Raw genomic sequence first — 20,105 nt, 5'->3', positions numbered from 1 at the left:
CCCAACCCAGGGATCGAACCCCTGTCTCTTAGTTCTACCTGCATTAGTCAGGTGGGTCCTTTACCACCAGCACCAACAGTGGGCCTTCAGAGAAGTCTAGTGAAAGTCGTTCAGTCGTGTCCAACTCTTGGCGACCCCATGGCCTGTAAAGCCCCAGGCTTCTCTGTCCATGGGATTTCTCCAGGCAAGAATACTGGAGTGGGCTGCCTTTTCCTTCTCCAGCGGGTCTTCCCCACCCAGGGATCGAACCTGGGTCTTCTATGGTGCGGGCGGATTCTTTACTGTCTGAGCCACGAGGGACGCCCCCAGCTCTCCCAGGTTTCCAAACTGAACCTGTCGTGTTTCAGACGAGGCTGGCATTTTCCCCACTGCGGTCACCGGCGCCCTGTCCGCCCTCCAAGGCTGCGCCGGGCGGGCAGGCCAGGGTCCCACCGTGCTTGGTTCACACGGGCCTCTGTGCACCGGAAGAGCGCGCCTGGCTTCGCGCAGAGACTCAAGCCCAGGTACCCGGGCGACGCCCCTCCGGACCAAGTATCAGCCCGTGCGCCCCGCGAAGACCCCGGGCTCGCCCGCTGAAGGCCTCCTAGGGCCGGGCCTTCGCTCCTCCTGCGGCCCCGGGGAGCGGTCACCGCACTGGGGCCGGACCGGACCCACGGCGCACAGGGCGCCTCGCTCGCCCCTGCTGTTCGGCCCTGCCCCAACCGTGCGGCACGGCCCTCCGGACGGCTTCGGTCAGGTCCGGCCCCTCTCGCTCGACTCCGGCCCTCGGGTCCTGCCCGCCCCGCCCTCACGCTCGGCCTCGCCCCTTCCGCTCGTTCCCGCCCGGCCCCCGCCCCTCCCTCTCGGTACCGCTCTCCGTTCCGGCGCCCCGTCCCTCCCGCTCGGCCCCTCCCTCCGGTCCAGCCTGGCCCGGCCCGGCCCGCCCCTCCCTGCGCGGTGTTTGGGCCCGGCGCCTCTGTCCTCGCCCAGCCTGCTCCGGCCGCGCTCGGGTACGTTTCGGGAGGCTGGGGCCGCGGAACCGGCCTGCGCGCTAGGCGGGCGGCGGGCGGCGGGCGGCGGGCGGGGGCGCGCGCCGGGCTGGGTTTCCTTTCGGATCAGGCGGCCGCGGCGGACGTGACGACCCGCTGAGTGTGGCGGCGCCGCCGGCTGGGACCGGGGACTGGAGGACCCTCATGGGGGCGGCGCCCAGCCTTCCCGGGCACCGCGCTCCCAGGTACCCTCGGCGAGCGCCGGGCGTTGGGGACCCGGGGGACCGGGGTGGAGGCCGGAGGACAGACAGGAGCCGGCCTGAGTGCCCAGGTGACCCTCGGGCTAGCGCCGGGCGTTGGGGACTCGGGGGGCCGGGGGCGGGGTGTTCAGAGACCGGACAGGAGCCGGCCTGTGTGCCCAGGCGGACCCGGCGCCCATCGGTCTCCCGCCCACCGCGCGGCCTGCGCTCAGGGTCCCTCAGGCCTGCGAGGATAATCGTGAGGACCGTTTCAGAGCTTGTTTGTTAGGGCTGTTTTTGTTTTTGTTAGACACGCTGCAGGCGCAACATTCCGAGAGTGGGCATCTTCAGTGCTAAGAGGGCCTGGGAGAAACTTTAGTCGCACCTGGGTGCTAGATAAGTTGGCCCCTGAGTTACTTTCTTCCCTTCTCTCTCCCCACCCCCCACCACCCCCCATAAAGCTCTAGTTTGAGAGGAAAAAAAAGTATGGGGAATGAACCTTTACATGCTGCCAGGATTACTGAGCCGCTGGGGGAGGCCGGGGTCTGCTGGGACCCTGGCTTCCGGCCCAGTGGTACCTGGCCAGACTGTACGCCTGCCTGCTGATGTGCTTTAGGGCCGAGGCAGAGAGGGCGTGTGCAAAGTAACCCTTGGATTGAGGTCCCCATGAACAGGAAGGGCTATGGTTATCAGTGTTCTGGGGCGTGTGGTGTCCAGGATTCCCACAACTGGTGACTGACTGCACCCTCAGCGTTATACCACCCCAGAGAAAGGTCATGGCCATGTAAACTAAGTATTTAGAACCGTATGAGGCCAATTCCAGTCCAAAGTGTTGTATTACAACTCAGCTTCTGGCCTGATCACTCCAGCCAGTAACAGGAGAGCGAAATGAGAGTAAATGGAACCACTATTCTTTTCTGTTTGCACTAAGAGCAGGCTACATACACAAAGGGCTTGTTGTCAGACCGCTGGGAAGCCCACACACCTTACACCGCCAAGCTTTCTGGACCTGAGACGAGACCTGGACATGAGAAGAAGGAAAAGCCTGTGCAGTTCTTTTCACCGTTTATTGAACACCGACTGTGGGCCAGTCGTCAGTTGATGTAATCCCCTCAGTAAACCTATAGAGTGGAAGGGGCCATCCCAGTTACACATTAGATAACACACACACACACACACACACACACACACACACACACACACAGACCAGGCGCGGACAACACAGCCAGTTCAGTTCAGTTCAGTTCAGTCATGTCTGACTCTTTGCAACCCCATGAATCACAGCATGGAGGCCTCCCTGTCCATCACCAATTCCCGGAGTTCACTCATACTCATGCCCATCGAGTCAGTGTTGCCATCCAACCATCTCATCCACCGTCGTCCCCTTCTCTTCCTGCCCCCAATCCTTCCGAGCATCAGTGTCTTTTCCAGTGAGTCGTCTCTTCGCATGAGGTGGCCGAAGTATTGGAGTTTCAGCTTCAGCATCAGTCCTTCCAATGAACACCCAGGACTGAAATCTTTAGGATGGACTGGTTGGATCTCCTTGCAGTCCAAGGGACTCTCAAAAGTCTTCTCCAACACCACAGCTCAAAAGCATCAATTCTTCGGCGCTCAGCTTTCTTCACAGTCCAACTCTCACATCCATACATGACCACTGGAAAAAACATAGCCTTGACTAGACATCCCTTGTTGGTAAAGTAATATCTCTGCTTTTCAATATGTTATCTAGGTTGGTCATAACATTCCTTCCAAGGAGTAAGCGTCTTTTAATTTCATGGCTGCAATCACCATCTGCAGTGATTTTGGAGCCCAAAAAAATAAAGTCTGACACTGTTTCCACTCTTTCCCCATCTATTTCCCATGAAGTGATGGGACCGGATGCCATGATCTTTTCTGAATGTTGAACTTTAAGCCAACTTTTTCACTCTCCTCTTTCACTTTCATCAAGAGGCTTTTTAGTCCCTCTTCACTTTCTGCCATAAGGGTGGTGTCATCTGCATATCTGAGGTTATTAATATTTCTCCTGACAATCTTGATTCCACCTTGTGCTTCTTCCAGCCCAGCGTTTCTCATGATGTACTTTTGCATATAAGTTAAATAAGCAGGGTGACAATATACAGCCGTGATGTACTCCTTTTCCTATTTGGAACCAGTCTGTTGTTCCATGTCCAATTCTAACTGTTGCTTCCTGGCCTGCATATAGGTTCTCAAGAAGCAGGTCAGGTGGTCTGGTATTCCCATCTCTTTCAGAATTTTCCACAGTTTATTGTGATCCATACAGTCAAAGGCTTTGGTGTAGTCAATAAAGCAGAAGTACATGTTTTTCTGGAGCTCTCTTGCTTTTTCCATGATGCAGCAGATGCTGGCAATTTGATCTCTGGTTCCTCTGCCTTTTCTTAAACCAGCTTGAACATCTGGAAGTTCACGGTTCACGTACTGATGAAGCCAAGTTTCCAGTAAACCAGACTTTATGGGGAATTAAGGCACCCTTTATCCACCACAGGGGCTTCCCTAGCGGTGCTAGTGGTAAAGAACCCGCCTGCCAATGCAGGAGACATAAAAGACACGGATTTGAACCCTGGGTCAGGAGGAGCCCCTGGTGGAGGGCATGGCAGCCCACTGCAGTATTGTTTCCTGGAGAATCCCATGGACAGAGGAGCCTGGCAGGCTATAGCCCATGGGGCCATAAAAGAATGGAACATGACTTAGTGACTAAACAGCAATAGCAATTCTTAATTACACTGGAAATACTGGGGTAGCACTTTATAGCATCACTTGCACAGCGTGAGAAGAAATCCCTGGCTTACTTTGTCAGTATTGGAAACGAATGGTTCTCAACCTGTTCAAGTTTCTATTTGAAAAAGAATGTTTTGGTTTGCTCTCCACCCCTCTCTCTCTCTCTCTCTCTCTGTCTTTTTGGGGAGGGGGGCGCTGCCATAGTGATGAAGGCTGGACTGCAGAGTCATGACCTGGTGCTCAGCTCTCACTCTGCTCCTTGGAGCCCGGCAGAGCTAAGCTGCTTTTTAAATCAGCTCTTTCTGGAGCTGGTTTTGCTCCATTCTTTTCCCTGTTTTAAGACTACTTCCTTGATTCTGGCTGCTCTGCAGGTCAGCCATCACATAGTTTGCTAATTATGCTCATTTTGTGTTGTTTCTCATAACTTTCCTTTGCATTGTTAGCTGAGTGGAGTCTGCAGGGCCTGAACTATCAGAGCAATTCACACCAGCCCTGGGTACAGGACCCTCCCGAGTTCCTGCCTGGGGAGCACGGTGCTGCCTCTGGTGTTCTGTCTCAGTGCCCCGGGGAGTGCACGAAGCACCGTTTCCTGTCTGATTTCGGGGCCTGTATCAGCGTGGGCTGTTCACTTATCTCCCGATTGACGTATTTTCTGCAGTCAGAGTCTCCTGAACAAACCTCTGGGCCTCACTGCTTCATTCCTTCCTTTTCAGTTTAGCGATTTTACAGGGAGTGGGTATGCGCTCACCTTTAAGGACCATCAGCAACTGTTGTCAGTGGACAAAAAGAACTACCACCAGCATCGCTGTGGCCTTTGAAGACAAGTGCACTTCTGCTTTTTTCTGCATTAGTGTTAAGGCATTGGATATTAAGGCCTGCCAGGTGGCTCAGTGGAAAGCATCCTTCTGCAATGCAGGAGCCTCGGGTTCAGCCCTGGGTCGGAAAGATCCCCTGGAGAAGGAAGTGGCAACCCACTCCAGTATTCTTGCCTGAAAAATCCATGGACAGAGGGGCCAGGTAGGCTGTAGTCCATGGCGTCACAAAAGAATCAGACATGACTTAGCTGCTAAGCAAGAAATTAGATATTAAAGATGGAAGAGAATATGTGTGGGGGGAGTGTTTCTTCTCCTCTAGGTTCTTCCTGGCTGGTCTAGTAATTAAATTGACCTAAGACAAATCATGGCACCCCACTCCAGTACCCTTGCCTGGAAAATCCCATGGATGGAGGAGCCTGGTGGGCTGCAGTCCATGGGGTCGCTAGGTGTCAAACATGACTGGGCAACTTCACTTCCACTTTTCACTTTCACGCATTGGAGAAGGAAATGGCAACCCGCTCCAGTGTTCTTGCCTGGAGAATCCCAGGGTTGGGGGAGCCTGGTGGGCTGCCGTCTCTGGGGTCGCACAGAGTTGGACACGACTGAAGCGACTTAGCAGCAGCAGCAGCAGCAGCAGCAGCAAGACAAATCAATAGCAGAAATCCAACCCCACTGAATTTTGTGCAAACCTTGAAGATACAAGACTCAAGAAGTGACAAGGCAGGCAGCTTTGTGTGTGTGTGAAGATTTGACGAAACAAGGGGTTTTTGCTTGGGGTAGCAAGTTCATGAAGTTAACAGGGTTTGCTGGTTTCTTGTACAGCCTTTTCAGCCTTTTGTTTCCCTCTTTTGCAATAAAGATGTCTCTCTACCTCCTGGTACAGGGAGGGTATTTCCACATGGAGATTTATATTCAGCTTTCAGGGGAACAGAAGAAGAGTATGCTTTTTGCACCAGCTGTTTCTCAAATCTCTTTCAGTTCAGTTCATTCGCTCAGTCGTGTTCGACTCTTTGTGACCCCATGAATCGCAACACACCAGGCCTTCCTGTCCGTCACCAACTCCCAGAGTTCACTCAAACTCACGTCCATCGAGTCGGTGTTGCCATCCAGCCATCTCATCCTCTGTCGTCCCCTTCTCCTCCTGCCCCAATCCCTCCCAGCATCAGAGTCTTTTCCAGTGAGTCAACTCTTTGCATGAGGTGGCCAAAGTACTGGAGTTTCAGCTTTAGCATCACTCCTTCCAAAGAAATCCCAGGGCTGATCTCCTTCAGAATGGACTGGTTGGATCTCCTTGCAGTCCAAGGGACTCTCAAGAGTCTTCTCCAACACCACAGTTCAAAAGCATCAATTCTTCAGCACTCAGCTTTGTTTACAGTCCAACTCTCATCCTTACATGACTACTGGAAAAACCATGACCTTGACTAGACGGACCTTTGTTGGCAAAGTAATGTCTCTGCTTTTGAATATGCTGTCTAGGTTGGTCATACCTTTCCTTCCAAGGAGTAAGCGTCTTTTAATGTCATGGCTGCAGTCATCATCTGCAGTGATTTTGGAGCCCAAAAAATAAATTCTGATACTGTTTCCACTCTTTCCCCATCTATTTCATATAAAGTGATGGGACCAGATGCCATGATCTTCGTTTTCTGAATGTTGAGCTTTTAAGCCAACTTTTTCACTCTCCTCTTTCAGTTTCATCAAGAGGCTTTTGAGTTCCTCTTCACTTTCTGCCAGAAGGGTGGTGTCATCTGCATATCTGAGGTTATTGACATTTCTCCTGGCACTTGTGCTTCTTCCAGCCCAGCGTTTCTCATGATGTACTCTGCATATAAGTTAAATAAGCAGGGTGACAATATACAGTCTTGACATACTCCTTTTCCTATTTGGAACCAGTCTGTTGTTCCATGTCCAATTCTAATTGTTGCTTCCTGACCTGCATATAGGTTTCTCAAGAGGCATGTCAGGTGATCTGGTATTCCCATCTCTTTCAGAATTTTCCACAGTTTATTGTGATCCACACAGTCAAAGATTTTGGCATAGTCTCTTTACTTCAGAGCAATCGATGTGCTGCAGTGGAGTGTTTTGGGGTGAGCTGCTCTGCAGCCCATCAGCAGCACAGATTACCTGGTGAGTCCCCGTCCTCATGCAGGGAGCAGAAATCAGGGAGCTGGCTGACGCAGGGCCTGGAACGGGGCTGCCAGCCTGCACGCCCTGCAGCTTCGGGCCCTTTCCTCGGGCTCACCTGCTCTGTCTCTCCCAGGTCGGTATCAGGCTCAGCTGTTATCCTTTCCACCACTCACAGAGAGGCCCTGAACCCTCGCGCACCCCCGCCCCTCCCCCAGTGTCCTGTTCTGGACCAAACGCCCTCCGTGGCGGGGCTGTCGACCTCCAAGGCCGGACCCTGGAGGTGGACGTGGGCGCGTCCCAAGCCCTTGTCCCGAGCGGAGTCAGCAGGGCCTGGGCCTGGGGCAGCAGGGGAAACCCCGAGGAAACCGAGTTTTGTGCGTGTACCTGTTTGCTCTTTGAAGCAGAGCATCAGTGCTAACAACAGTTAAGAGCAGAGTGAGACGTGGTCGACCTGTGGCCTAAATTTGCGTGACACTGATTTTAAATCCATCCTTTAGACTCGCCACCATGGATGCGCTGTCAGAAGCAAATGGCACCTTTGCCTTGACCCTTCTGAAAAAGCTGGGTGAAGACAACTCGAAAAATGTGTTTATCTCACCCCTAAGCATCTCCTCTGCCCTGGCCATGGTCCTCGTGGGGGCCAGGGGCAACACCGCAGCCCAGATGTGCCAGGTACGTTCGGGAAGCCGGTTCTGGGCGGCGGCCGATGCTCTTTCTTTGGCCGGTGAGCTGGTGTACACGATCGAATCCCAAAGGCCTTGCTCGACAGACAGGCCTACTCCCCAGTCTGCCCCGTCCCTGGGCGTCCCCTCAGCGTCTCTCTGGCTGGTGGTCTGAGGCTCCTGATAGCGCAGCACCCGATTCCAGCAGGACAGGCTTAAACGAGCAAGTATTTATCGAGCCTCTGCTCAGACCCGCTGCCCAAGGCCCTGCTGGCCGAGGCCCGTCCTGCCGAGATGCCCAGAGCCAGCCCCGGGCAGGCTGCACAGGGTGTGGACGTCATCTCCTGGGCCGCAGTGGCCTTGGGGCGCTGACCTCTGGTCCCCTGGGGGTCACAGCCTTCCCGCATGTGGGGTGCCCTTACCCTTCCCAAGATCCTGGGGTCCAGAGGGTCTCTAGGTTTAACAGAGTCCTGATCCCGCCCTTGAGCCTGGGCCTTGAGTTTGACCTTTGCCCTAAGGCCATCACTTTCAGGGTCCTGTGCCAGCTGGAGAGGCTGGGAGTGAGAAACAGTGGCACCCTCCACCCAGCAAGTGTTAGGGCGCAAATACGCGGGTGCTCGTGCTCAGTCATCTCTGACTCTCTGCTTCCCCGTGGACTATAGCCCTCCAGGCTCCTCTGTCCATGGGGTTCTCCAGAAAGAACACTGGCGTGGGTTGCCATGTCCTCCTCCAGGGGATCTTCCCAACCCAGGGATTGAACCCACGAGTCTTGAGTCTCCTGCACTGGCAGGTGGATCCTTTACCACTGTGCCCCCTGGGAGACGCATGTCTTCCCTTTAAGTTCTGCTGAAAAGGGAGCAGTCCCCTCTTGAGCTCGGCACTGTCTCCGCTCCCACTCTCCCAACTCTGAAGGGGCCGCCCTCTCTCTGGGCACCTCCTGTGCAGATTCCGATTCCAGGGGGAGGGCCGGCCTTCCCGCCCTGCATGGGGGTCTCTCCAGGGCTCCTGCCCGAGCTCCTCTCCTCCAGCAGTGGTGCCCCCCCGCCCTCCGGCCTCGGCCGGCTGCTGGGTGCAAAGCCTGTGCCCAGGCTTTAGGTTCGTGTCACGGCGGAACCGGGCCGGGTGTCTGTCTGGACCTTCTCTTGGTGGCTCCCGAACAAACCACCCATGACCAGGAATGACTGGGACCGTGCCTGGCACTCTGTGGCCTGGCCGCATGGTGCCTGCTGGGCTCCTCATGGTCCAGGAGCGACCCGGATCCCGCGAGGTGCTCTCCTCCGTGTGTCTGCTCTGCTGCGTTGTCATGAGGGCCCAGCAGGATGGCTGGGCATTTCTGTGCCCTGGCAACAGGGGGCAAGACAGCGAACGTGGAGGTGCCAGGCCTTTACGAAGGCCCGGGCCCGGAAGAGCCACTTCTCCTGTCTCCCACTGGTCAGAGCCCGTCCCGAGGCCAGTCCAGACCCAAAGATGTGGCTTGTTTGTGCACAGACGGGAGGCCTGTCCACGGCCCTGTCTGCAGGCAGACCACGAGCACAGGGCCCTGGGCTCTCAAGGGGCATTTCTGCACCCGCTGTCGCTGCCTGAGCCCCTGTGGGAGGCAGGCTGGGGGGCTTCCCAGAGCCACTGTGCCTTTATTTGGGTGAGTCTTGTTTTAAGCTGCAGTGACGATCAGTGTGGTTCTTAGGCTGACTTTAGTGTTGTGTCCATTTCCTGTAGTCAGGGCTTACTGCAGTGGTGGGTTTTATCTGTTTTTGATTTCAGACTCTTTCTCTAAGTAAGAGCAGTGGGGGAGGTGAAGATGTCCACCAGGGTTTCCAGAAGCTTCTCAGCGAAGTTAATAGAACGGACACACAGTACTTGCTCAGAACCGCCAACAGGCTTTTTGGACAGAAGACTTATGATTTCCTCTCGGTAAGTCATACTCCCGATTGCCCAATGCAGATAGAGACCGAGGTCGTGTGGAGACGGGAGGCGGGCCTTGTGGTGCAGACAGGCCTTGTGGGCGAGACCCACACAGAGGGCGGGGTGTGGGACCGCAGTCACGACCTCACGCTTCCCGGAACCGTTCAGTCATTGCCTGTGAGAGGAGCCCTGTAACAGCCTTGTTCACATATTCATGAAGCTTCAGTGAGAGGATTGTCAGAGAACTAGCACGGATCATACCGCAGCTGCAGAGGAGTTGGCCCAAAGACGTGATCGAATAAAATATTTCTGATGTTGTTTTTCACATGTTGGAAATATTTTGTGCATTGTGAGACTTGCTCAATTGTTTTATACATGTAAATATTTTGATTATCTTTTCCTATGCAGAAATTTTTTTTAATTTTTGTGTTTTTTACTCTGGTTCTATTTAATCACACTGCTTTCCTGATTTTTAAATTTTTTTCATACACACCTCAAGTAATCTGTGAGTGTGTTCTTATTATATAAAATGCAGACAGAGCCAGAGTCCTCCCACACTCTCTTCCACGTTGCCCCCACGCCCAGTCTGAGGGCTTGTCCCCTGTACCTAGAGAAAGGCTTTGCATCTCACCACCTGTGTGGCTGTTGTTCAGTCGCTGAGCCGTGTCCGACTCTTTCTGACCCCGTGGGCTGCAGCAGCCCAGGCTCCTCCGTCCTCTACTGCGTCCCAGAGTTTGCTCAGAGTCATGTTCTTTGAGTCGGTGATGCATCCAACCCCTCGTCCTCTGTCCCCTCTTCTCCTTTGCCTTCGATCTCTCCCAGCATCAGGGTCTTTTCCGATGGGTCGGCTCTTCATATCTGGTGGCCACAGTGAGGGAGCTTCAGCCTCGGTAGCAGTGTGTGTCCGCCTCACCCTTCCTCACGGTGGCGGGCGGCGTGCTCAGGGGTGGCTGTACCGAGACGCAGCCGCCAGCCCGGGTGGGCGTGGGGTGGGGCCCAGCCCGGGCCGAGCCGGCAGGGACCCTGTGTGTGTGGTTCTGTCCTGTGTGTGCGTGCTACTCCAGATGGACTTTAGAGGGAAGGGACAGAGGGAGGCTCTCAGATCTCCGTGAATTCTGCCTCATTCCCACCCCGACGGCTGCAGCCCTCCCCGTCGTCCTCAGGAAGGGTAGCGGGTGGGCACGTCCACCCCTGCTCAGCACTGCAGGTGCTCAGCCTTTAACATTCTGATTGCTCACGAGACTGAGCAGCTTTACAGGTCACTCAAACATTTGTATTTTTTCTGAAAATTGCCTATTTATATGTCCTTTGTGTAGTTTTACATTTGGGTTTTATGTCTTTTTTTTTTTTAACTGAGTTCTTTGTATGTTTAGGATAGTGATCTTATTCTGTTATATAACTTTTTTCATTATTTTTCACACTTGTTTCAGACTCTGAATTAACTGTTTTAAAACAGGTGATGTAAAGTGAATGTAGTCAGCATGAGGTCAAATATTGGTAAGGTTTGTAGAGCACAGTGTGAATTTTTTTTACAACCTGGTTTACTTGTTTTTATCAGTCTTAGCTACATGCTAGTTTATTGTCATCTTTTTTCTTTAGTTCTACCAGTTTATTGCTACCAACCCATCTCCCTCCACCCTCATGCATGCATGCTCAGGCATGTAACCCTGTGGACTGCAGCCTGCCAGGCTCCTCTGTCCATGGACTTTCCCAGGCAAGAATCCTGGGGTGGGTTGCCATTTCCTTCTCCAGGGGATCTTCCCCACAAGATCAAACCCTCGTCTCCAACATTGGCAGGTGGATTCATTACCACTGTGCCACCTGGGAAGCCTGTGATTTTACTCAGTTATTTATTCAATGTAGCTGAAAACTGAGAAACCAGATTGAAGGTTAATTCTGCACATTCGTTTGTACATTACATAAGTAACCATCAAATGATCAGTGTTGAGGTCGGCGCAGTGAAGAAATAAGCTGTTGGCGTTGTCTGTTTCTGTAGCCATGTGATTCTGTCATTCTGTCTCTCCTAGTCTTTCAAAGATGTGTGCCGCATATTCTACCAAGCAGAGATGGAAGAGCTGGACTTTGTCAGCGCTACGGAGGACTCCAGGAAGCACATAAACACCTGGGTAGCCGAAAAGACAGAAGGTGAGGACATGTCACTACTTCTGTTTGCACAGTATTTGAATCAGTCTTATTTTCCATTAGTTCCTTCCCAAGACCATCAAATGTAAACAGAGGTGGCGTTTTTGTCTAAAGAACTGGAAGCTTTCAAATCCACTTCTGAAATTTAATCAGTAATCAATTTCTCTAGCTTCCCCCCTCCTCATCAATATTTGGTGCACCTCTTCCAGAGCAATCACACTTTGACTTTTGGCTGTTGCTGTTAATGTTCATATAGTCTGCCTTTTCACAAAGGGTGGAAGGAAGGCTCTGGATCGGGCTCCACCTCCCTGCCTGTGCAGCAGAGCGTGTGCTCTGCGGGTCGCTGAGCATCACTGCAAGACACTCGGTCAAGCCCTGGTCCACCTGCGCTTCTTCGTTTTCATGCTCTGCACACTGGCTTTGGCCTCTCCCCTTCAGGACAGTCCCCTCATGTTGTAGACCGAACATTCCTTTTTCGGTCACTGTGAATTATCCTGCCCTATTATTTGTTCATTGTATGTGTTTTATGTAACTCATGGTATTTTTCTGAGTGGAGACATTAAGGTTTTTCTTGCTGATTTAGCTTTAGGGGCCAGGCTCCCTGTGTGGGTTTCCCTGGTGGCTCAGATGGTAAAGAATCCACCTGCCAATGCAGGAGAGGCGGGTTGGATCCCTGGGTCACAAAGATCCTCTGGAGAAGGAAATGGAAACCTGCTCCAGTATTCTTGCCTGGGGAACCCCATGGATGCAGGAGCCTGGTGGGCTATAGCCCATGGGGTCACAAAGAGTCGGACCCAACTTAGCAAGTAAACAGACAGCTCCCTGTTCGTGGTTGTCTGGGGGACGGGGAGCCCTCTGGTCTGTGCACTGACTCCTCCAGGGGGCGGACCAGTGAGTACTGTGCCCAGCACCTCCACCAGGAAACCCTGTTAGCTAACTGGTTCTTTAAATCTTCCTTGCAGGTAAAATTAGAGACTTGCTTTCTGCAAATTCAGTTAACCCTATGACACGTCTGGTTCTCGCGAATGCCATCTACTTCAAAGGAAACTGGGACAAACAGTTTAACAAAGAGCACACTGAAGAAAGGCCATTCAGAGTCAGCAAGGTGAACAAGAATGTGTCATAAAACGAAGGAAGTTCTTGGAAACGGTCCCTGGGGTCCCCTTGGTCTACAGAGCGTGCCAGGAGGCTGACCTCAAGGAACTTGTGCCTCTTGTGGCCTTGGCGGCCCAGATGTGGATGTGGGCACACCCTGGCTTCCTCTCCCCTGCTCCTCCTTTGCTGTATCATGAGCGGAGATCCGTGCGGCCAGTGTTCCGTCTTGTATCACACATCCCACGGGGCAGCTCGCAGGTCTCTGGCCTTCCTAGAACCCCCAAGATCCAGTTCAAACTCCAGACCGTGGCTGTGACGCTCCATGGGCCTGGATCCTACCATCTGTCCCCCTCCCGTCAGGAGCTACCTACACAGACGCCTTTCTCTGCAGGGCCGTCCAGAAGCCTCTCTAGTGGTCTCCCCAGCCCAGGTTCCTGGTTCCTGTGTCCCTCCTCTGAGCTCTCACAGAGTCCGTGGCCTCTCACAGTGGCCCTGATGTCCCAGAGCCCCTCGGGCCCATGTGCAGGACCAGGGAGGTTTCTTGGAAGTTTTCCTGAGGACCATGGCTGGGCTGAGAGTGGTGGGGGTAGGAAGCACAAGTCAGATTGTTTTATATATATATATATTTTTAATAATTGTATGTATTTATCTTGGCTGTGCCGGGTCTTCTTGCCGCGGAGCCTTTCCTGCAGCTGCCGTGGCGGAGGCCCTCTTGGCTCGGTGCTCGGGCTTCTCCTGCCGGTGCTCCTCTTGGTGCAGAGCTCGGGCTCCAGGCCCGTGACCTCAACAGCTGCGGCTCCCGGGCTGTCAGCCCAGGCTCGGTGCTTGGGCCCGTGGGCTTAGAAGCCCCTGGGCCGCGGGTGTTCCCGAGCGGGGTGGGGCCTGTGCCTCCTGCACTGGAAGGCGGGTTATTTACCCCGAGCACCAGGGCAGCCCTGTTGTCTTTAAAACTAGAGCCAACACGGTGGTTCATGGGTCAGCTGTGGGGCGCGAAGGACAGGGGCCCAGGGCTCTCCAGGGTGTGACGGCGGGATGAGTGGTGTCGCCATGAGCAGAGATGGGAAGGTATAGATGGAGCAGGTGGAGGGGAAGACGAGCCGCCAGTGTGGGAGCCGAAGTGGAGGCTCCTTTGCGTCCAGATGCAGATGTCAGGTAGGCAGGAGCCGGGGGAGAGGTCCTGCTGGGAATGTCCGTGTGGTGCCCTCCTGGGTCATCAGCATCCCGAGGCCTGAGCACTGGGAACTAGAGGTGGGAGCTGGAGCCGTGCAGACGAGCTGATGACGTGGAGCTGGGGTGGGTCTGGAAGACATGACGGAGTGTGTGGGTACAGGTGGATGGCTCTGATGACTCGTCCAGCACGTCCACAGGTCTTGTTTCAACTTAACGTTTATCCGTTTCCTTTATAGAATGTGGAGAAACCTGTGCAAATGATGTTCAAGAAGTCCACCTGTAAAATAACCTACGTTGGAGAAATAAGCACCCAGATTCTGGTGCTTCCCTACGCAGGTCAAGAGCTGAACATGGTCATCCTGCTGCCCAGTGAAAGCACGGACTTGAACACGGTAACCGGGCAGCCGTGGCCCCGGGGCCCAGGGTCTCGTCTGCATCCCTGCTGGGCACTGGGCTCCGGGAACTCGTCTGCAGCTGGCAGGCCGCCCTGGGCCCACAGGGTGCGGAGTTTTGGTCGCAGCGGATGGTCCCCGGGGCAGCGCTGCTGCAGACCCTGAGATCTTCTACCTTCTCCTGCAGGTGGAAAAGGCCCTGACCTATGAGAAATTCATCGCGTGGACGAAGCCGGATGTGATGGACGAGGAGGAGGTGGAGGTGTTTCTTCCCCGGTTCACGCTGGAGGAGAGTTATGATATGGAAGAGGTCCTCCAAGACCTGGGCATGACTGACGCCTTCCAGGAGGCCCGGGCTGACTTCAGCGGGATGTCGTCCGGGCGAGGCCTGCACCTGTCCAGGGTCGTGCACAAGTCCTTCGTGGAGGTCACCGAGGAGGGCACGGAGGCCGCGGCTGCCACAGGGGCGGTGGTCATGATGCGCTGCTTGATGGTCGTGCCCCGGTTCAATGCCGACCACCCCTTCCTCTTCTTCATCCAGCACAGCAAGACCGGGGCCATCCTGTTCTGCGGCCGCTTCTGCTCGCCATGACGAGGTGGTGGGGCCCCCAGTGCTCCTCACCGCTCTCCCCGATCTCTGCGAAGAGCTGGAACCCAGAAGAACTTGGCAAAGGTTGACAAATAAAGAGCTGATTGAGACCGCCTCTGTGTGTGTGTCTGTATGTGTGTGTGTGTCTGTATGTGTGTGTGCACGCCTGTGTGTGTGTGTGTGTTTGTCTCTGTGTGTGTCTGTGTGTCTGTGGTGTGTGTATGTGTGTGTCTGTGTGTCTGTGGTGTGTGTATGTGTGTGTTATGTCTGTATGTGTGTGTGCACGCCTATGTGTGTGTGTGTGTGTGTCTCTGTGTGTGTCTGTGTCTCTGTGTTGTGTGTGTTTCTGTGTGTGTGTGTCTGTGTGTCTCTGTGTGTGTGTGTGTGTGTGTGTCTGTGTGTCTCTGTGTCTGTGTGTGTGCGCGCCCGTGTGTTCTCGTGTCCCGTGTGTTCTCGTGTCCCGTGTGTTCTCGTGTCCCGTGCCTTCTCAGAACTGCAGCTGCCATCGGAGGTGGGTGCTCGGTGGTCCCGTCAGTGGGGAGCACTGGCTGCCTGCTCTCTGGGTCCTCCCTCCACCCGCCCCGTCCAGGCCTTCGGGGAGAGCGCTGTCTGCTCCAGGCCTGGAAGGAGGAGCGGGGCTTCCCTGTCTCCTCTGCTCAGTGGCCTTGCTCCTGAGACCAAAGCGAAGCAGAGGCTACGGCAGCCACAGGCAGGGGGAGCGGGCCTCAGAGACCCCCGAACATGAGCCCTCCAGAAACCAGCAGGAGAGGGGAGGGCCGTGGACCCAGACCAGAGAAGTCCATCCCCGAGCCACTGTGTCTGCACTGGGGGTCTGTGGTCAGAGGCCTGTTCAAGTGCTTGACCGTGCACACTCCTGAGCATGCTCAGTTGCCCCCGGGGTCAGAGATGAGCAGACAGGTCCTGTTCACAGGGGCGTTTCAGACCACGTCATGGATGTACACCGGGTGACTTTCCATCCTGCCGCTGGTACTGGAGATAAAGAGGCGGCTAAGGTTTCAACCAGTCCATCCTAAAGGAAATCAGTCCTGAATGTTCATTGGAAGGATTGATGCTGAAGCTGAACCTCCAGTACTTTTGCCACCTGATGGGAAGAGCTGACTCATTTGAAAAGACCCTATGCTGGGAAAGACTGAGGGCAGGAGGAGAAGGGGATGACAGAGGATGAGATGGTTGGATGCCATCACCAACTCGATGGACATGAGTTTGAGTAACTCTGATGATGGACAGGGAGGCCTGGCGTGCTGCGATTCATGGGGTCGCAAAGAGTCGGACTCGACTGAGCGACTGAACTGTACGAAGCTTTCTGCAGCTGCCCATGTTCCCTGCTGAGACGTGGGGCCCACGCCCAGCCAATGCTGAGGTCCGGGTGGAGAGCAATGCGGTGTCCACTGGCTTCCCTGTGGCTTCATCAGGAGCTGGGCTTCCTCTAACCTAATGGTGTGACCCACATTCTCAGCCTGTCTCTAGTCCGCTATCTCTGCTGCTCCCAAGTCAGCGCCTGAGCCGTGAGGAGAGACAGGCTGCAGAGACGCTGCCCTTGGGAGCGGGTGGCGGGCGGGCCAGGGGCATCAGCACCCTCCTCCCCCCAGCCTGTGCCCACTGTCACCTGAAATGAGCTGTCTGTCCCTCCAGGGTCTGAGGCGTCTGTCCTTCGTCTCCATCAGGCCATCAGCAGGGAGATGTAACGATGGACGCAGGGGTCCCGTGTGTTACAGAACCTGTCACACAGCTCGGCCTCTGCGCATCTCTTTCTTAGCTGGATCTACTGTGTTTAATGTCATTGGCAGTTTCCACAACACTGTATTTTTCAATGTGATCTTATTAAAATTTTTAAATAAAATTGCCTTAGAATTTTCCGTGCGTTTGTTATCAATAAACTTGGAATTCCTGTCCTCGTCATAGTCCTTCCCTGGTGGCTCAGACTGGGAAGAATCGCCTGCAGTGAGGGAGACCAGGCTTCGATCCCTGGGTAGGGAAGGTCCCTGGGAGATACTGGCTCCCCACTCCAGGATTCCGGCCTAAAGAATCCTACGGACTCAGGGTCGCAGAGTCAGATGTGACCGAGTCTTCTCACTCTCACTTCCTGTCCTCCCAGTTGATCTTGTCTGTGCCCAGCTCTGGCTTCAAGGAGGAGTGGCTGGTGGGCCTCCCTGGGCACCCCTGGCTCAGTGCTCTGCTTTCATTGTCTTCAGATCCTTTATAGCTTTTGAGCAGAGGGTCCTGCGTTCTCATTTTGCTCCAGACCCTGCAAATTACAGAGCCAGTCCTGCCGTGGACTACAGTATCTTTTATGGAGAAAAATAGTCTTTTTTTCAGATGCTGAGTACCAGGTAAGCTCAAAGCAAATCCTGAGAAATGAAAGATATTCTCAATCCCATCTGTTCACATTAAAATATATACACATTTTGGTCAGGATATTTCCATAGTTGGCTTTTGAACTCCACACAGCATGTTTCCATGAGAGAAAGAGGTAGCCCAGTTCAGTCACTCAGTCATGTCTGACTGTTTGCAAGCCCATGGACTGCAGACGCCAGGCCTCCCTGTCCATCACCAACTCCCAGAGCTTACTTAAACTCATGTCTATCCAGTCGGTGATGCCATCGAAGTGTCTCATCCTCTGCCTTCCCTTCTCTTCCCGCCTTCAATCCTTCCCAGCATCAGGGTCTTTTTCAATGAGTCAGCTCTTCGCATCAGGTGGCCAAGGTATTGGAGCTTCAGCTTCAGCATCAGTCCTTCCAATGAACATTCAGGACTGATGTCCTTTCGGATGTACTGGTTGGATCTCCTTGCAGTCCAAGGAACCTTCAAGAGTCTTTTCCAACACCACAGTTCAAAAGCATCAATTCTTCCGTGCTCAGCTTTCTTTACAGTCCAGCTCTCACATCCATACATGAGCACGGGAAAAACGAGTTAGCCCAGCATGACCGTTAATTTTGTGTGTCACCTTGACTGGGCCAGAGGACCAGTTAATTGGTCTAACACCAATCGAGATGTTTCCGTGAAGGTAGCTTTTACAAGGAGATGAGGATTAAATGAGTCGACTTTGAGTAAGGCAGACTGGCCGCCAGCACGTGGGTGGGCCTGGTCTAGTCAGTTGAACATGACTGAGGTCCCCTAAGGAAGAGGCACTTTCCTCCAGAGGCCTGTGGACTCAGGCTGCACAGAACCCTTCCCTTCCCCCACCTCCTGCAGCAGGGCACCGTGTCCCCCGTCCCTAACTCTCTCTGTGTTCAAAGCTCAGAAATCGCCCGGAAAATGGTGGCTGTCTGCTTTAGCGCCTGCACTGCCCAGCCCTGTAGTTCCACCACTCACTCACAGCCTCCAGGAAGGAGGACGCGGATGGTCCTGGCAGCTTGCTCTGCCTCTATTTGCAACTTTCCTTGGTTATCTGAGGTCAAGGTGCAGGCGGCATGTTCCCCGCTCCTGGTAGGAACAGTCATCTTCCTCTTCCGAGCCAGCATCCTCGTGTCAATGTCCCTCTGGCCTTGGGCTCACCCTCAGTGTTCCTGTGGGCTTCCCCGGTGAAGTATCCGCCTGCCAGTGCAGCAGATGAAGGGTTGATCCCTGGGTCGGGAAGATCCCCTGGAGGAGGAAATGGCTACCGCTCCAGGATTCTTGCCTGGGAAACCCCATGGACAGAGGAGCCTGGTGGGCTACAGTCCACGGGGCCGCAGAGTTGGTCACAAATTAGCGACTGAGCAAAGCAAGTAAAATAAAGCCTCGAGCAGAGAGGTGCCGGTTGGCACAGTCACGCCCCCGTCCCCGTCTCACCACCCAGCCCTGCTTTTGTCCTGAGGTGCCCCCAGAGGCACAGGAGGCCCTTCCTCGGCTTCATGGAGTGGTCTCAGGACCGCAGAGCCAAGCGCTTTGCCATCCACTGGGAATCTGGAGGAAAGATCCCATGATGATCCATCTGCTTGCGAAAATGGGGCTGAAACACTACGGCCATTCCTCAAAGCCTCGACACGAAGGCCCGCATGAGGCGCACCTCCACTTCTGGGTGTGTCCCCAGAAGAATTGAGAGCAGGTCTCAGACAGACACTTGCAGCCCCGCGTCTGCAGCAGCATCATTCACAACAGCCAAGAGTGCAGGCCTCCCACGTGTCCATGCCGGGACGAATGGTAACAAAGGGTAGTCTCTGCACTTGGCTGCACACAACGGAGACGCATCCGCCTTTAAAAGAGGAAGGTAAGCCGGACACAGGCTCTGACACGGATGACCCTTGAGGATGTGACGCCAAGTGAAATCCACCCCTCACAAAAGAACAAATCCTGCGTGATCCCACCCACATTCTTGCCAAAATCTGTCCTCGTTTTCTTCCACTACTCCCGAGTTTGACACGTTTCAGAAATTAAGGTGGAGGTAGCCTGGTTCAGGCTTCAGGAGAAGGGCAGCACACCTCTGCCCGACTTCAGACCCTGCAGCCTGCTGTCCCTCACACCTGCCTGCAAGCGTGACAGTCGTTACCAGCAAGTCAAGGGGCACTTTACATACGGAAGGGCGTGGGCCTTGGAGTTTCTTAGCTCCTGATGTTAGGCCCCAGTGAGGAATCTTCTGACTCACAAGGTGAAACAAACAGCATTGTCACAGTTAAAGAAAAAACCGGAGCTGCGTTGTTTTCACTGAGCCGATGACGGTATCAGTGTGCGGCCTGGGATTATAAATGGCAGCCCCCATAAGCGCAGTGTGAAGTCTTAACAGCCCGGGATCCTTTCCCAGCTGGGGGTCCAGACCGACCTCATTCGGCATTTCCCAGGGAAACTCAAGTCTGGAGATCGGCTGGGAACCCAACTCAGTGATGTATGTGCTGTTAATTCTCTGTATTCTTTCTATTTCTTTTCTTTTTATACCTGCATGCTGAAATTAAGCCAAGCAATCTATTGACAATTAAACTTGTTTATTTGTGTGTAACAAGCTGGAATCAAGATTGCCGGGAGAAATATCAATAACCTCAGATATGCAGATGACGCCACCCTTATGGCAGAAAGCGAGGAGGAACTAAAGAGCCTTTGATGAAAGTGAAAGGGAAGAAGGCGATTTTGACTGAAAACTCAACATTCAAAAGGGAAGATCATGGCATCTGGTCCCATCACTTCATGGCAAATAGATGGGAAAACAATGGTAGCAGTGAGAAACTTCATTTTCTTGGGCTCCAAAATCACTGCAGATGGTGACCGCGGCTGTGAAATTAAGACGCTTGCTCCGTGGATGAAAACTTACGTCTAACCTAGACAGCATATTAAAAAGCA

At 53.9% G+C, this 20,105-nt stretch overlaps 1 protein-coding gene across 3 annotated transcripts; it reads left to right on the top strand.

Annotated features, from left to right (window-relative positions):
- The first annotated feature begins 829 nt into the window (after positions 1-829).
- On the top strand, positions 830-14,949 carry LOC102391011 (serpin B6). 3 transcript variants are annotated; one of them, XM_025264908.3, is made up of 7 exons: positions 830-989; positions 7,380-7,554; positions 9,306-9,455; positions 11,474-11,591; positions 12,551-12,693; positions 14,090-14,245; positions 14,433-14,949. In XM_025264908.3, exons 2-7 carry the CDS (start codon positions 7,390-7,392, stop codon positions 14,835-14,837), a joined length of 1,137 nt encoding a protein of 378 aa, XP_025120693.2. In that variant the 5' UTR covers positions 830-989; positions 7,380-7,389; the 3' UTR covers positions 14,838-14,949. The 3 variants fall into 3 exon arrangements, with proteins under 3 accessions (XP_025120693.2, XP_025120686.2, XP_006044520.2); XM_025264901.3 differs by lacking the exon at positions 830-989 and adding an exon at positions 1,064-1,213; XM_006044458.4 differs by lacking the exon at positions 830-989 and adding an exon at positions 6,747-6,882.
- Positions 14,950-20,105: the final 5,156 nt, after the last annotated feature.

Source organism: Bubalus bubalis, chromosome 2 (genome assembly GCF_019923935.1).
Source record: "Bubalus bubalis isolate 160015118507 breed Murrah chromosome 2, NDDB_SH_1, whole genome shotgun sequence".
NCBI lineage: Eukaryota > Metazoa > Chordata > Mammalia > Artiodactyla > Bovidae > Bubalus > Bubalus bubalis.
Note: the sequence above shows the minus strand (reverse complement) of the source record. Positions and strands in the feature narration are given on the sequence as shown.

Bases quoted from the DNA above. Each gene is read 5' to 3' on its own strand.
- LOC102391011 (XM_025264901.3), top strand. From the start codon at position 1,173: ATGGGGGCGGCGCCCAGCCTTCCCGGGCACCGCGCTCCCAG. The intron at 12,694-14,089 runs GTGAACAAGAAT...TTTCCTTTATAG, and splicing joins GGCCATTCAGAGTCAGCAAG to AATGTGGAGAAACCTGTGCA. The intron at 14,246-14,432 runs GTAACCGGGCAG...CTTCTCCTGCAG, and splicing joins AAAGCACGGACTTGAACACG to GTGGAAAAGGCCCTGACCTA.